Source organism: Eriocheir sinensis, chromosome 1, assembly GCF_024679095.1.
Source record: "Eriocheir sinensis breed Jianghai 21 chromosome 1, ASM2467909v1, whole genome shotgun sequence".
Classification (NCBI taxonomy): domain Eukaryota; kingdom Metazoa; phylum Arthropoda; class Malacostraca; order Decapoda; family Varunidae; genus Eriocheir; species Eriocheir sinensis.
The window spans coordinates 2804519-2822018 of NC_066509.1; the positions used below are offsets into that span (position 1 = coordinate 2804519).

The 17500-nt window shown below is 46.8% G+C and overlaps 1 protein-coding gene across 1 annotated transcript in view; it reads left to right on the forward strand.

Moving 5' to 3' along the window:
* Positions 1 to 7022, forward strand: part of LOC127007515 (protein jagged-1-like) — a 21886-nt gene extending 14864 nt beyond the window's left edge. Inside the window, exon 2 of the mRNA XM_050878685.1 lies at positions 6312 to 7022. Within this exon, the coding sequence (XP_050734642.1) occupies positions 6312 to 6881 (570 nt within the window). The 3' untranslated portion in view covers positions 6882 to 7022. The remainder of the gene's footprint in view (positions 1 to 6311) is intronic.
* Positions 7023 to 17500: the final 10478 nt, after the last annotated feature.

Here is a 17500-nt window from a genome sequence, read left to right on the forward strand (position 1 = left end):
CCTTCTTTTTCAGCAATGTCTATTTTTTTTCCTATTTCTCTTTTTTTCATCTCGTTCTTCCTTTTCTTATTGTTCTCGTTCATCGCGTTCTCGTTTTTCTCTTCCTTTTCGTTCGTGTTCTTGTTCTTCTTCCTCGTGTTCTTCTTTTTTCTTTATCCGTCTCATTCTTTCTTATTCTTTGCTTCCTTTTACGTGGATTCAAGATGTGTGAGGGAAGGATATCGTTTGTGTGTGTGTGTGTGTGTGTGTGTGTGTGTGTGTGTGTGTGTGTGTGTGAGTTTGAGTGTTAAGCCGCCCGTAGGCAAGACATTTGACCTTGAGGGTAATTGCCTTCAACTACTACTACTACTACTACTACTACTACTACTACTACTACTACTACTACTACTACTACTACTACTACTACTACTACTACTACAACTACTACTACAACTACAACTACTACTACTACTACTACTACTACTACTGCTACCATTACCATCACCTTTTATAATCCTACTCCAATTAATCTTTTCTCTTATCTGGTGAAGGCCGAGAAATATGCTTAGTGGAGGAGGAGGAGGAGGAGGAGGAGGAGGAAGAGAAGGAGGAGGAGGAGGAAGGAGGGTATCAAATGTATGCCAGAGAGAGCTAGTATAGAAGGAAGATAAATGATTGGAATATAGAAGAGAAAGAGAAGAGAAAGGAGGAGGAGGAGGAGGAGAAGGAAAGAGGAAGAAGAGAAGAGAAGAACTGAATGTAAACCAGAGAGAATATTGATGTAGAAGGAAGAGAAGAGACTAGAATAAAGAAGAGGAAAGAAGAGAAAACGCAGGAGGAGAAGGAGAACAAGAGGAGGAGAAAGAGAGAGAAAGAGGAAGAAGAAGAAAAGGGAACTGAATATAAAAAAAGGAGAGAAGGAAAGAAAACAAAGAAAAGACGAGGAAACGAAAGAGGAGGAGGAGGAGGAGGAGGAGAGGAGAAAGAGAGAGGAAGAAGAAGAACAGGGAAATGAATGCAAGCCAGAGAGAAGCATTATTAAAAGAAGAGAAACAAAGAAAAAACGACTAAACGAAGGAGGAGGAGGAGGAGGAGAGGAGGAGGAGAGCAGGAGGGAAGGAGGAGGGAAGGGAGGAGGAGGAGGTCTATTTGAGCAAAGTAGGACTTCTGACTTTGTAGTCTGATCTTGCCTAAAACTTTTGTAATCAAGCTTTTTGGCGTCGCCCATGAGGAGGAGGAGGAGGAGGAGGAGAGGAAGAAGGAGAGAGAGGAGGAAGAAGGATTTTAATGTAAGCGAGATAAGTAGAAAGAAGAGAAAAAGAGGAGGAGGAAAAGGAAGAGGAGGATGAAGAGAAAGAAGAAGAGAGAACCAAATAAAGAAGAAAGAGAAATAGACAAAATAAAGGAAAGGAAGAAGGAAGAGACGAAGACGAAGAAGAAGAATAACGAAGAGGAAGAAGAATGGGAAGAGTTTATCCTTCGTCAGGGAAACCGAGTCGAGAGAATGGTCTTGTAAAAGCTTCTGGTAAATATTGAAAATGAACCCCCCACCTCTCTCTCTCTCTCTCTCTCTCTCTCTCTCTCTCTCTCTCTCTCTCTCTCTCTCTCTCTCTCTCTCTCTCTCTCTCTCTCTCTCTCTCTCTCTCTCTCTCTCTCTCTCTCTCTCTCTCTCTAGGTGGAGTGATGGAGCGACGCTGTTTTTTGCTCCGTCACGGCAGGCGCGCAGAAGAGGAGGAGGAGGAGGAGGAGGAGGAGGAGGAGGAGGAGGAGGATTGGTAGAGGTGGTGATGTGAAAATAAAGCACGTGTAGAGAGAGAGAGAGAGAGAGAGAGAGAGAGAGAGAGAGAGAGAGAGAGAGAGAATATTATCAGATTCTTCCTCTACTTTACATAATCTTCCCCTCTTCTCTTTCTCCCTTCTCCCTTTTCTTCCCTTTCCTTTCTTCCCCTTTCGAGTAACTATCTTCTCTATTTTCTTCTTTTTTTCCCTTCTCCAATATTTTCCTTCCTCCTTTTCCTCTTCCTCTTTTTTCCCTCTCCAATATTTTTCCTTCCTCCTTTTCCTCTTCCTTCCTTTTATTTTTCCTTTTAACATCTTTTTCTTCTCTTCATCTCTTCATCATCATCTCCATCCTTATCTTCCTCCTCTTCCTCTTTTTTTTCCTCTTCTTTTTTCCCCTCTTCTTCATCTCTCAGTCTTCTTATTTCATCCTATCTTCTACACCAGCATCTCATCTCCTTCATCTCCATCATCTTCCTTTCTTTTCTTTCCTCTATCTCCTTCATCTCATCTCCCTCTTCCCTCGCCTCATCTTCTGCATCTTCTCTCCTTCTTCCTCACCTTCATTTTCATCTTCCTCTTCCTTCTTTTTTTCCTCCAACTTCCATTTCTCCATCTTATCTCCTTTACCACCATCTCATCTCTCTCCTCCTCCTCCTCCTCCTCCTCCTCCTCCTCCTCCACCTCCACCGTAACCTTCCCTTCACCTGTCCCACGCCCCTCTCTCCCCTTTCTCCTCTTCCCGCCCATTTCGGTAAAGAAGGTCAGGTTAAGGTGTTGTTTGGGGAGCTTCAGGGAGACATCCAGAAGTGATGGGAGGAGGAGGAGGAGGAAGGAGGAAGAGAGAGAAGGAGGAAATGGGAGGAATGGAGGAGAGAGAGGGAGGGAGAGAGGAAGAAATGGTGCGTAGGAGGAAGAAAGGGAGAGAAAGTGTTGTAAGCCCAGAGGATAGAGGAAAGGGAGGGAGGGTAAAGAAGAGGGAGGAGGAGGGAGGGAGGGAGAGAGAATGCAAGAAAGAAAGAAGGAAGGAGAGGGAGGGAAGGAAGGAAGAGAAGGGAAGGGAAGGAGAATAGAGAGCGAGAGAGAGAGAGAGAGAGAGAGAGTGAGAGTGACAGCTGTGTTGGTCCAGTGACTCGGTAAGTGACGGCCTCGACGCTGCCTGCCCCTCCGCAAGTGTCTTTACTACCTGTCTGTCTGTCTGTCTGTCTGTCTGTCTGTCTCTCTCTCACCTGCCTCTCCCTTCCTCCCCTTCACCTCTCTCTTTCTCTTCTCTCTCTTGCTCACTTCTCTCTCGTCTCATCCACCCACGTACACACACTTACCTTTTTCTTTCTCACACTCTCTCTCTCTCTCTCTCTCTCTCTCTCTCTCTCTCTCTCTTCATCTATCTCCATTTCTCTTGCTATCCTCTTTTTCTCTCTCCTCAACACACACACCTCCTCCTTTTTTTCTTTCCTCTCTTCTACTCCTTCCTCTCCCTCTTCTTCTCTCCTTCCCTCTCTATCGCTCTCATTCCTTCCCTTCTTTCCCTCTCCTCCCCTTCCCTTCCTTCCTCCCTTTCTATTCCTCTATCCTTCTTCCCTCTTTCCTTTCCTCTCTTCTACTCCTTCCTCTCCCTCTTTCCTCCTCTTCTCTCTCTCTCGTTCTCATTCCTTCCCTTCTTCTTTCCCTTCACTTCCCTCATCCTCTCTCCTCATCCCCTTCCCTTCCTTCCTTCCTCTCTTTTCTTCCCCTTCCTCCCTCTCCATTCCTCTTCCCTGCTTACCTCTTTCATTTTCGTTCCTCTCTCTCTCTCTCTCTCTCTCTCTCTCTCTCTCTCTCTCTCTCTCTCTCTCTCTCTCTCTCTCTCTCTCTCTCTCTCTCTCTCTCTCTCTCTCTCTCTCTCTCTCATACCCTATCTCCCTCTCTCCTTCTCCTTCCTCTCTCCCTCCACCCTCTCCCTCCCCTTCCTCCAAATCCTCACCCTCAACTCCCCTCCCTTTCCTCCCTCTATCTTCCCTTCTTTCCTCTCTCCTCCTCCTCCTCCTCCTCCTCTCCCTTCTCACACCTCCCCCCCCCCCCCCCTCTCCCCTGCTCAACAGACCGTGCCTCTCACAGAACCGTGCGAAGCGTAACGTAAAATGCATAACCGCTTCCATCATTGCTTGCAGAGTGGAGGCAGCGGCGGCGGCGGTGAAGGTGGTGATGGTGGTGATGGTGGTGAAGTGCAGCATCCTTCCTCTTCTCTGTGGTGTTGAGGCGACTGTGGTGGTTTTGCTGTTTTTTTTTTTTTTTTTTTTTATCATATTCGCTGCCGCCACCACCACCGCCGCCGCCGCTGTAGAATTCTTTTTATTAATCTATTTCATTTATTTATTTTTGTCCTTTCTTTGCCATTCCTTCGTTATTCCTTATTCCCTCCTCTGTTTGTTTATTAGTTGTTCTTTGGGTTCGTCTAGTTTCGTCTGTGTTCCTTTAGTTCCTTCGTCGGTCCTCCTACCTGCGTTTTTTTTAATTAGTCTTTGCTTATGTTTTGTTTTCTGAGTGTAATGTTCATAATGGTTTTTGTTGTTGTTGTTATTATCGTGTTTTCATCTTCATCATTCATTTCCCTACATTCCTTTCGTTCTCTAGTCATTCCTTATTTTTTTTTTCCTAGTACTTTTTCCTTTCGTTCTGTTTTCTAAGTAGTACGTTCATAATTGTTGCTCTGGTTGTTACTGTTGTTGTTTATTGCTGTTTTTTTCCACCTTCCTCCTCGTTCACGGCGCGTATTTCAAAATGGCGTTGTTATAATTCTTAATCCGTAATTGTTTCTCGGTGCGTTGTGTTGTTTCGTAAGAGTTGCGTTCCGTGGCTAATGGTGCAGGGGAGTAATTGGCGTGGGGGGGGGTAGGAGGGGGGGGTGAAGAGGGGTGATGGGTGTAGTGTGGGGGGGGGGGTTGGGGAGTGTGGTATGTGTGTAAGGGGGAGGGGTGTAGTGTGTGTGTGTGTGTGTGTGTGTGTGTGTGTGTGTGTGTGTGTGTGTGAATTGTAATGATCTGCCATGCTTCCCTTTCCCTTCTCTTTTCCCTTCTCTTTTCTTTTTTTTCTTCTCTGATTTCCTCGTCTTTCTTCTTTTTCTCTATTTTTTGTGTTTTTTCTCTGTTTATTTCTTTTCTTTCTATTTCTCTTCGTTTTTACATTTTTTTTTCCTCTTTTCCTTAGTCTTTTTCTTCTCCCCATTTCTTTTTTTTCTACTATTTTTTTTATCTTATTTACTACCTTTTTTTCTTTTCTTATCTCCTTTTCTTCTCTTCTAATTCTTCCTTTCTTCTTTTCCGTAACCTCTTGGCTTCTCCTCCTCTTCCCTTCACTTCTGTTCCATCTTCTGTTTTCTTCTCTTCTAACTCCTCCTTTCTTCTTTTCCGTAACCTCTTGGCTTCTCCTCTTCCCTTCTCTTCTCCTCTCTTCCCTTCACTCCTCTTTCCTCTCCTTTCCTGGGCACCTTTTCCTTCTCTTCTCCTCTCTTCCCTTCACTCCTCTTTTCTCTCCTTTCCTGGGCACCTTTTCCTTCTCTTCTCCTCTCTTCCCTTCACTCCTCTTTCCTCTCCTTTCCTGGGCAACTTTTCCTTCTCTTCTCCTCTCTTCCCTTCACTCCTCTTTCCTCTCCTTTCCTGGGCACCTTTTCCTTCTCTTCTCCTCTCCTTTCCTGGGCACTTTTTCCTTCTCTTCTCCTCTCTTCCCTTCACTCCTCTTTTCTCTCCTTTCCTGAGCATCGCTGGTGAGAAGAATTTTTGTGTTTCTCAAGCTGCCACGTTTATCCGGGTCATGATCGGGCGAGGAAGGTGTTATGTAGTGGCGCGGGTGTTTGTTTGCGTGTGTGTGCGTGTATGTGTGTGTGTGTGTGTGTGTGTGTGTGTGTGTGTGTGTGGCTGGCATGCATGGCTGCGTTGTGTTGCAAAAAAATATATATATATAAAGAACTGCATTGCGCGAAGCTTTTGTTATGGGAATTTTTAATGTTTTTTTTTTGTTAAGTGTGTGTTTATTTTTTCTGTTGTAATGTTGTTGAAATTGTAGTAGTAGTAGTAGTAGGAGTAGGAGGAGGAGCAAGAATAGTAGCAGTTGTGATAGTTGCAGTAGTTAGTGTTTTCATTCCCTGTTGTTGTTGTTGTTGTTGTGGTCGTCGTCGTCGTGGCCGCGGCTGATGAAGGTATAACTGGAGGGTCAGGGGAAGGCGTTCGGGCTCACGACTCGCGGCGGGCGTGACATCGCGGCCCAGATAATCATCGCCGCAAGCACCTTTTCGTGTGGGCCGCCGCGGCGCTCCCCCTCCCCCCTCCCCACCCCCACGGAGGTTGCAGGGGGGGAGCCGCCACCCCGCCACTCGTTCACGTTATCTGTTGATTCTCTCCTTCTGCGGCGTCAGGAGAGTTTTTCCCTCACGAGCGAGTGTTTTGTGGTGGGTGGGCGTGTGTCTGAGTCATGTGTGTGTGTGTGTGTGTGTGTGTGTGTGTGTGTGTATGTGTGTGTGTGTGTGTGTGTGTGTGTGTGTTTCCATGCCGCTGACCCGTCTCTCTCCCCTCCCCCAGATGGCGGCCGCCTCGGGACGCTTCGAGCTGGAGGTCGTGGAGGTGCAGAACCCACGCTCCGAGGTCCGCTCTGGCCAGTGCTGCGGCGGGGCGGAGCGGCCCTCCAGCAACGCGCAGTGCCCTGCGCAGTGCCGCACGGTGGTGGTGCTGTGCCTCAAGGAGTACCAGAGCGTGGCCCAGGAGGGCAGCAAGGGGGCCCCGCGCCCCCAGACCGAGACGACCAGTGGCCGCGGCGGCTGCACCTACGGCGAGGACACGTCCGTGGTGCTGGGGCCGTCCTCCTTCACGCTGACGCAGTCCCCGCCCACCGCCCACATCCAGCTGCCCTTCACCTTCTCCTGGACGGTGAGTGTTACCATGATGCTGTTGCCTTCCGTCCCTGTCATCCTTCCTCCTGTCCCTCTCTCCCTGTCCTCCTCCCGCGGCCCGGCGGACACACCCGCCGCCACGAGCGTGACGTCCGGTATGTGTTTTAGTGTGACGGCGCATGTGTCTGTCGTGCGGCGCCGCCCGCCGGCCCCGCCCCGCCCCGCGCCGCGCCGCCCGCGGGAACAACGGCGCAGGAAGTAACTTCTTACCTGGACATCCTGCCCGGCGACACGCCACGCCGCGCCGCAGCTGCCCGTCGCTGCCCGTCGCTGCGCCTTAAAAGAATCCAGCATCGCGCTCATTAGAGCCGCTCCTGATATCCCGTAAAAAAATCCTCGGGATTCCGAGATTCCTTGGCGAGGCATTTCCTTTCCTTAAATTGAGGCGCCGTGGACGGTAAGTGATGGAGTGGCCCGTCCCTGCCGCCCGCTGCCCACCGCCCCCCGCCTCACACACTCACCAACACACACACACACACACACACACACACACACACACACACACACACGAAGCAATTTCCCAGAGTGCGGCGCGAAAATCGTCTTGACGAGCCCCAACAAGTCCTGGTAATGGGCGGCGAAGCGATGCGCAGCGCTGGAAGCTGCTGGAACGGCAGCGGGTGTCTGGTGGGTCCGGGTCCGGGTCCGGGTGTCCGCGGCCCCTAATGGTGCGCCGCCGCTTGGTCCGGCCAATTAGCGCATAACTCCGGCTTTGGTGTGATTTTTAGTGAACAGTGTCGAGGCATCGGAGGGGCGGAACACGGCGCCTTAATGGCCGGCCACGAGGGTCGGCGCGGCAAAAACCTCTCGTCAGAACCACCCGACTGAAAATACATTAGTCTGCCTGGCCGTGACGCTGACGGAGAGAAGCTGCCGCGGCGTTATGAAGCGGGACGAGGCGAGGCTTGGCTGGGTATGAATGTTTATTAATCAGGGAAGGAGCGAGAGGCCGAGACCGAGAGAGAGAGAGAGAGAGGAGAACGCGCATCAAGCAGGACCGTCGCGCCGAAGGTGAAATCAACAAGCACGAATTGTTTCCCGTTTTCTTTTTTTCCCTTTTTGCATTTTCATCCCTTGACTTGGAAAACGTGATGAGTTATTGATGCTTCTTGTCGGTTCCGCAGCGGGGGAGGATTAAAAGGGGGGAAGGGGGGAGGGGGAAGCAGGGAGAAAGAAGAAGAGGAGGAAGAAGAAGTAGAAGAATGGGTTAGGGACGGGGAAAGAATGGAAGAAGAAGAAGAAGAAGAAGGAGAAACGAGGAGCAGGAGAAGAAAGGAAGAGGAAGAAAGGAAGAATAAGAATAAGAATAAGAAGAAAAAGGAGAAGTAGCAGAAGAATGGGTTAGGGACGGGGAAAGAATGGAAGTAGAAGAGGAAGAAGAAGAAGAAGAAGAAACGAGGGATAGGAGAAGAAAGGAAGAAGAGGAAGAAAGGAATAATAATAATAATAAGAAGAAGAAAAAGGTTTGGGGCAAGGGGAAGAAAGGAAGTAGAAGAAGAGGAGGAAAAGGAAGAAGAAGGAAGGGGAAGAAAGGGAAAGGGAGATGTTTTTTTGAAAGGGGTGGAAGAGAAGATGGGAGTGGGTGGGAGAGAGAGAGAGAGAGATGGAGAGAGGGAGGAAGGGAAAAGGAGACAGATGGGAAAGAGGAAAAGGAGAGGAAAAGGTGAGGAAAAACTGGAGGAAAGGAGGAAAGGAAAGAGAAATTAGCGTGTAGGGATGGAGGAAAAAAAAGGGTGATAATGAGAAAACACACACACACACACACACACTTCTCTCTCTCTCTCTCTCTCTCTCTCTCTCTCTCTCTCTCTCTCTCTCTCTCTCTCTCTCTCTCTCTCTCTCTTCTCAGCTTCCCAGTCTGCTTCAAATGAGTTTAATCACCTAGACAGAGACAGAGAGAGAAAGAGAGGAAGGAAGGAAGGCGGGCAGGGGGGGCGAGGGGGGGCGGTCATTATCACTCGTGCAGACTCACTCCCTTAAACAAGTCATCCCGGGGTCCCAAAAGGCGAGTATCCCAGTCTCGTAATCGCCATGGTCTCCCCTTCACGCTCCCTAGCTCCCTTTACCCTTCCCAGAGACCGCTGTGTGTGTGGGTAAAGATCGGTGCTGTCTGGCCAAAACCTAGATCAATCGGGGGTTTCAGAATTGTTGTTTTTAGGTTCATGGTACAGAGGAAGGGTCAGACTACCACTAGGGTCATGGTAGTACGCGAGGAAGTGGGGCGAAGTCTTATGAAAGGCTTGTTGAATATGTGCAAGTTTGGCCGCCGCTGTGTTTGAAAATATGGCCCACAGCAACTCCACCCAGCTTGTGTTCCGCGCCGCCAGGGGTCTCGCGCATCGGCTCCCGGGTTTAAGCACAGCAATTATTATCATTGTATTATTATCTTGCTCTTCTGGTACTAATATAAAGCTGGAGGAGGAAGAGAAGGAGGAGGAGGAGGAGGAGAAGCAGGTTGAGGGAGTGAGTCTAACATGGGGAGTGGAGTCTGAAGAGTTTATTTGGTATTATAATTTAACTAGGCTATTATCTTTCCTCTTTGGTGGTTGGTTGCTTGGTTGGTGAGTTCAGGTTGTGATATAAGAAAGTGGAGGAGGAGGAAGTTGAGGTAGTGAGTCTAACGAGGTGAGTGGAGTCTAAAGAGTTTATTTAGTGTTATCGTTATTAGGCTATTTTCTTCCTCTTCTGGTGGTGGGTTCAAGTTGTAATATAAAGGAGAAGGAGTCGGTTGAGGTTGAGGTAGTGAGTCTAACGAGGTGAGTGGAGTCTAAAGAGTTTATTTAGTGTTATCCTTATTAGGCTAGTTATCCTTATTAGGCTATTTTTTGAGGTTGAGGTAGTGAGTCTAACGAGGTGAGTGGAGTCTAAAGAGTTTATTTAGTGTTATCGTTATTAGGCTATTTTCTTTCTCTTCTGGTGGTGGGTTGAAGTTGTAATATAAAGGAGCAGGAGTCGGTTGAGGTTGAAGTAGTGATTCTAACGAGGGAAGGGGAGTCAAAAATGTTTATTCTAATCGGCATTGTTTTAGTGTAAGGTGTTTTCTGTGCGCCTGGAGGGTGGGATAATTAGCGAGCCGTGAGAACGAAGAGGCGCGCGGCAGGTGTGAGCGGCCGGGCAAATATAAAAATGGAGATTAGGAATTGTATAGCCGCTCCTTTGTTCGCTCTTCTTCTTCTTCTTTTCTTCTTTCCCATTCTTCCTTTTCTTCGTTTCTTTATTAATGTGTTTTTCGTCTCGGCTCCTTCCTTTGCCTGCCTCGGCGGTGCGTACACTTGTTTGTTGTTGTTGTTGTTGTTGTTGCTTAAGTAAAGAAAGTGGAAAGTGTGTGAGATTCAATTTTCTCTCTTTCGTGTCAGTGATCTGTCTGTTTTATTTATTTATTTACGTGTCGGCCGTGACGCGGCAGGCTTTCTCGGCGGGGCCTGCCTGTGCCGTCTTGCTTGACTCACGCTGCCTCCCGGAGCTCACCTTTGATCCTCCTTTAAAGATAATATTGAGTCCGGGTTGACAGGTGGTCTTCAGGACAGCATGCGGGTCGTCATAATCCACTCGGTGGCGGCTGAAAAATTGCTTGTTTGTATCTATACGAGTTTTTCTACTAGTTACGTTGCAATAGTTATAACATATCCTCCTCTGAATCTGATTTGTGTTGGCGCGGGTTAATGTATTGCAAGACCCTGTTAAGAGCCACGCATTCAAGGGCCAGGCATCCAGATTCCTTCCAGTGTTGCTGCTAATGATATATCGCAACACTTAAGCCGTCTCCTCTAAATGCGCTCTCCGCCGTCCCTTGATTTGTGTTGTCTTGGGTTAATGTGTTGCCGGCCCCGGAGAGCGCCGCGTATTTAAGGCTTGGACAGCAAGTTCCTGCGGGCTGTCTGGCGTGATGGATGACGCTAATGAGGGTTACGCAAGCAGCCAGGTCACCGGGGGCACACCTGAACGAGGCCACGCAGGTACGACGGTGGGGTGGGGGGGAGGTGGGGAGGAGTTAATGTCGGGAATGGTTTGAGTGGACTTGTTTTCATTTGCTTTGTTTCTGGTTAATGTTTTTTTTTTTCCGTTCTCTTCTCTCTCTATTGCTTGTAAGAACAGTATGCAATTATTTTCCATTATATGTTTGTCAGGTTCGGATTTTTTACTATTTTTTTATACATTTATTTCATTACGTTATTTATCAGAATTTCTTTTTTTTCTGCTCAGTTCGCATTTTTTTTTTTATTCTTAACTTTACATTTTCATTCTTATTTTTCTCTAGTATTTCTTTTATTCTGTTATTTTCGTGTCTTTCTACTTTAACTTTTTTATTATTGTTTTTCATTAATTTTTCTCTTTTCATTTCTTTTCCGCCGAAGTTCTCATTCTTTTCACTCTCAACTTGTTTACGGAGCACGAGAGTAAAACAAATCAACATCGCTTCCTGTATGCACTCAACCCTCTTCACTTATTTACTTACTTATTTACTTATTTCATTTATTTACCTCCCACTCTCTCCCTTCCCGGCGCACACGAGCTAACAGGTAATTAGATTAGCGGACGAACCCACAAAATCATAAAACAAATTCTCAAAAAACCGTGAAGCTGCCGAACTTTCCCCTTCATTCCTTCATCGTCTTCTCCCTTCCTTGTTTTCTTTTACAATCAACAATTTCCCTCTTCCTGTTTATTCTATCTCTCAGTCTGTTTGTTTGTGTGCTTGTGTGTTTGTTGGTCTGGCGGGGTGAGTGAGGTTTGATTTGTTTGTTTTCTCTCTCTCTCTCTCTCTCTCTCTCTCTCTCTCTCTCTCTCTCTCTCTCTCTCTCTCTCTCTCTCTCTCTCTCTCTCTCTCTCTCTCTCTCTCTCCTTTTTTCTTTCTCTTTTTCTCTCCTTTTTATTGTAGTTTTCCCTCTTACTGCTTCATCCATCTACGTCATTCTGTTTTTTCTTTATATTTGTTTGTCTGTTTATCTCTCTGACTGGGTGTTGATATTCTCTCTCTTTCTCTCTCTATTTTATTTCCTTTCCTCTTGTTTTTCTCTTTCCTCTATGATAGCTTTCCTCTTTCAGTTCCATCAATCTACACCAATTTCTTTGTTTTCCTTGTTTATTCATCCTTTGGTCTGGATGGCTGAGTCTCCCTCTCTCTCTTTCTTTCCCTTTTCTCTCTTTTTCTCTCGTCCATCCATCAGCCTGACCCATTATCCCTATTATCACTTAATCTAAATAGTCACCCGTGTTCTGTGTCCCTCCTCGCTACCTGCCTTCCTCTGGGCGTGGTCTAGAGGCTGTAAGGGGCTGTCAGGGCTATGGGGGACTGTGTGTGGCTGTATTTGGGTCTGGCAGGGCTGTATGTGTGTGTGTGTGTGTGTGTGTGTGTGTGTGTGTGTGTGTGTGTGTGTGTGTGTGTGGTAGCGAAGGTCTGTTGGGGTCTTAAGCTGTAGGGACTATGGGACTTGTGAGCTTGGTGAGGCTGTGGAGGCAAGGGACTGGCTGACTGGATGATGTACATGAGTGGACTGTGAGCTTATGGGACTGTAAGGGCTAGGGGCTGTTGATGCTGTAGGAGAGAGGACTGTTGACTCGTGGGGTCTATAAGGCTGTGGGACTGTGGGGATTGGTGTTGTAGGAGTTTGGACTGGGGGCTTGTTGGACTGTACGCCTGGGGTTGTGTTGGTAAGGGGCTGTTTATGCTGTAGGAAGGTGGACTAGACGTGTGGGGCTAGGAGGGTGTGGGACTAGGCTTGTAGGACTAAAACTGTTGGGTTGTGAGGTCTGTAGAGGCTGTGTTGGGTCTGTGGTAGCGGTGAGCGGTGGTCCAGTGCCCTGCCTACGGCCACAACCACGCTGGGAGGGAGGGGAGAGGAAGGAAAGGGAAGGGAAGGAAAGGGTAGGGAAGGGATGGGAAGGAAAGGGAAGGGAAGGAAAGGTGATGAAAGAGAATGGAAGGATAGGAATGGAAAGGGAAGGGAAAGTAAAGGAAGGTAAAAGAAGGGGAGGGAAGGGACGGAAAAGAAGGGGAAAGGAAAGGAAAGGAAAAGAAAAGAAAAGAACTTAGAGGAGCGGAGAGGAGAGGAGAGGAGAGGAAAGGAAAGGAAAGGAAAGGAAAGGAAAGGAAAAGAAAAGAAAAGAACTTAGAGGAGAGGAGAGGAGAGGAGAGGAGAGGAAACGAAACGAAAGGAAAGGAAAGGAAAAGAAGGGAAGGGAAGGGAAGGTTTAAGGCTCACTGTCCCGTCTCCGTTGAAATCTCTGTCAATCTCTCTCTCTCTCTCTCTCTCTCTCTCTCTCTCTCTCTCTCTCTCTACGGTATAGCTTTTTACGCCATCCGTTTTTTGTTTATTCGGCTCAGTTTTGTTCCCTAATAAGCTCCGATTTTTTTTATCTTGTTAATCTTCTTTTGCGGTTAAGGTTTAATGGGAAGGCTATTTTTTTGTCATTATTTCTCCTTTGTATGGTTAGAGGTCTCATTAACTTCTGATCTCACTCTGTCATAATTTCATCCTATTCAATTTTGATCACATTCAGTTCTAAGTCTGTCATTCAATCTCAAGTCTGGTCTCACTTCTGATGTCATTCAATTCTAATATCTTCTTCAGTGTAAGTTCTGATCTCATTCACTTTCGAGTTAAATTCAATACTGGTCTCAATTAACTCTGGTCTCACTCAATTCTGGTCTCAATTAGCTTTGGTCTCATTCAATTTTGGTCTCATTCAGTTCTGGTCTCATTCAATTCTGGTCTCAATCAATTCTAGTCTCATTCAATTCTGATCTTATTCAACCTCTACTCTGATTTCATCCACTTTTTATCTCATTCATTTTGTTGTCATTCAGTCTTAATTATCGTCTTGTGTTGTGAGTGTTGCGTGTGTGTTGTGTGGTGTAGAGTGTCCATGTATCGCTGTGTTGTGAGTGTTGCGTGTGTGTTGTGTGGTGTAGTGTGTCCATGTATCGCTGTGTTGTGTTGTGTTGCCTGAGTTGTGTGTCCATGTATCAGTGTGTTGTGTTGTGTTGCCGGAGTTGTGTTCCAGGCGTGTGTTGGCCCCGCCGGAAGTCGCTCACTGCCTCCAGACCACAAAAACATTCCCCGCCGAGGGTCAAAGCGCCCTCCTCCTCCTCCTCCTCCTCCTCCTTCCTCTTTTTCTCTCTTCCTCTTCTTTCTCTTCTTCCTCAGCCGCCGCCGCTTCCTCTGCTCTTTTTCTTTTCTTTTTTTACTTTTGTTTTCTTTTGTAGATTTTTTTTTTGTCTTCTTCCATAACCATTTTCTCCTCCTCCTCCTCCTCCTCCTCCTTCTCTTCCTCCTCCTCTTTCTTCAATTTTCCTCCTCATTTTTTCCTCTGTTAATGATTTCACACACACACAACCTTTCCCCCCCCCCCAACACACACACAAAACCCCCCTCCCTCCACCCCTATCCCCCCTCCCCCTCCCCTCTCACTACTGCCAACATCTGGTCACTAAATTACCTGACACATTTAATTTTATGGGTATTAGCAGCGGAGATGAAGCCGGCGAGGAGATGAGCTTTGGTGGACCTTTTTGTTAGTGGTGCTAAAATGCTTCGACCCCCCCCCCACCCCCGAACCACCACCTAACCCTTCCTACCTTACCTTACCTTACCTTTTCCTCGCCCAACCAACTCTAGCTACCATATTATACGTGTTTCAACCTTACCTCCTTACCTTACCTTACCTTACCTTACCTTACCTACCTGTAACCTTCCTTTTAACCCTTTCCTTCCCCCAATCATTTCTAGCTACCATTGTCTACCTGCATCAAACTCACCTCTGCTCCCATTTCACCTTACCTTACCTTACCTTACCTTACCTTACCTTACCTTACCTTACCTACCGTTACTCTCCTACTCCTCCCTTTTAACCATTTCCCTCGCCTAGTCAAGTTTAGCTACCATCTTCACCTGTTCCTATCCCTGCCTTACCTTAGCTTACCTTACCTTACTTTACCTTACCTCACCTGCCTTCCTACCTACCTGTCTGGATGTACCTTTTCCCTCCTCCGCCCTTGTAACCCTTCCCCTTGCCCAGTCAATCTCGCTACCATTTTCTACCTTACCTTTTCCTCCGACCTTACCTACCTGTCTACCTTTAAACCCTTTCCCTCGCCTAACCATTTCTAGCTACCCTAATCTACCTGTCTTAGTCTTATTTTCTTACCTGTATCTTCCCCCTTCTTCCCTATCAGTCTTCCATATCCCTGCCAACTTGCCCCATACTCTGTTACCCTGTTTTCCTTCTCCCCTGTCTACCGTTCTACTTTCTTTCCTCTACCCTTCTCTGCTCTGCCATTCTCCTCTCTCTCTGTGCTAACTTGCCTCCTCTTCCTCTTCCTTCTCCTCCTCTTCCAGTCTATGCCTTGTCACACTCCCCTAACCTTGTCAATCTTATATCCTTCCCCTCCCCATCTATCCCATATACTATTTCTTACTATTATCTACCTTACTATTCATCTATTTAACTATTAACTATTAGTATTTACCTCTATTTCTATCATTTACCCTGCCACCATCCCTGCAAAACCCTTCCTCAGCCCTCTCCACCACACCCTGCCAATCCTTTCAACCTATCCTCTACTCTGTCTATTCCCTTTCATCCCTTTCAACCCCCTGCCCTCTATGCCTAGTCAGCTCCCCCTCTCCCCTTCCTGTTACCCGCCCCTGCCCGTCAGCCGCCCTGCCACGTCCTGTCGAGATATGGCCGCCTCCCTACCACCGCCAAATTATCCTCATTATCCAAACTATTCTATACATGGCCATCCAATCTTACCTCTCGGGCCCAATTAGATATCTCAGTCCCTCTCTCTGCCTCCCTCCGCGCCCGCCCTCCCTCCCTGATACCCTCTGATACCCTCCTGGCTACTCCTCCTTCTTTTCCTCCTTCTCCTTCTGTTCTTCCTCTTCCTCCTACTCCTCCTATTGCTCCTAATCCTATCTGTTCTTGCTCTCTCATTGTGTTATCCAAGTTGCTTTTGTCATCATTCTTCCTAGTGAGGTTTTTAAGCGGTAAATTCCTGTGTGTTTGGTCTACTTAGTCTTTGTATTATAAGGCTTCTAGGTGTTCCAGGTGTTCACAGGTGTCTTAATTAGTAAGGAAAAGGCTTAACTACAGGTGACTATGAATTCAATGATTCAGTAGTGCTCTTGCGCAAATAAGGCCGTGGTGTTGCTTCTTCAGTAGCGATAGGTTACTAATTAAGAGGCAATAGATCACCCTCAGGTCACGTTAGGAGGAGTGGTTGGTTAGGCTTGTAATTAGTTTTTCAACCATTCGCGCCTCCGTGTGTCTAAAGGATGAGCAGTAAAGTTAAGGGTTAGCATCAGACCCGTAGCCAGGACTTGAAATTAAGGGGGGCTGTTTCTATCGTACGGGAGTTTGCATCTTATAATTTTCTCTCTGCGTATCTTTCTATTAGAGCAGCGGCGGTTCTTAACCTTCTCAGAGGCGCCGAACCCTAACGAAAACCTCCGCACAGCAGCCGACCCACTCAAGTATAAAGAAAAAAACCTGCAAATGGATGAAAAATTGCCTCAAAATTCAAGAGTATATTAATTTTGGATAATACAAAGAGTGGATTCCATTTTAATTTATAAAAATATTAAGGAAAATTTGCTTAAAATTCAAATGCAAGATTGCAGTTTCTTTAGGGAGGGTCTTCGCCGAACACCTGAGACTGGCTCGCCGAACACAGGTTAAGATCCACTGTATTAGAGTAACACACATAACACATTCAGTCTTTCATATGCGATTGTAATTGTGGAACTTCTGGGAGGCTAATGAGTTTCAGCTCCTCCCTCCTCACTATCTACAGACCTGGTTAGTGTAGTTGAGATGAATGAATACCCGCGAGTGTGCATCTTTGAATCCTTAAGATCGTAATAAGTGTCTACGTGCAAACCATTACCGTCTCGGCCACGTGTAATCTACCTGTCTACAGTGTTACATTACCATACGCGTTACCTACTCAGCCAGCCCTCCTAGTTAAAAAATTTAAAAAAAAAACGCAGAAGATCGTGAAAGAAGGAAAATTAAAGGAGATCGTAATAAAAGATAGCAAACAAGAACAAGAACAAGAAAAGAAGATCGTAAAAGAAGGAAAATTAAAGGAAATCGTAATAATAGATAGCAAACAAGAACAAGAACAAGAAAAGAAGATCGTAAAAGAAGGAAAATTAAAGGAAATCGTAATAATAGATAGCAAACAAGAACAAGAACAAGAAAAGAAGATCGCAAAAGAAGGAAAATTAAAGGAGATCGTAATAAAAGATACCAAACAAGAACAAGAACAAGAAAAGAAGATCGTAAAAGAAGGAAAATTAAAGGAAATCGTAATAATAGATAGCAAACAAGAACAAGAACAAGAACAAGAAAAGAAGATCGCAAAAGAAAAGAAAAAGAGAGGTAGTTAAACCCCTCCCATTCTACCTGTTTGCATAGAGTCCTTATCACCTAGAACCTACCTGCCCACCACGTTAAACCCCAACCAATCTACCTGGCTACATAGTTATCTTACCGTACGCAATACCTACCCAACTAACCACCTTGACGCAACTACTTACCCACCTAGTACCTACCTGCCTACCACGTTAAACCCCAACCACTCTACCTTACCGCACGCAATACCTGCCCACCTTAACGCACCTAGCACCCACCTACCTGCCCGCTACTCCCAGCCGTGCGCGTCCTCCGCCGGTAGCCGCAGGAAGCCGTCAAGCCGCAGCCGAGTCGTGGGCGTGACGCTAACTAATGGACGCCCGTCAAGCTCTGGGCGCCCGCACGGCCTTCATCTGTTTCAGGGGGTTTTGCGAAGGTGAGCAGGTTGGGGGGCGGGGG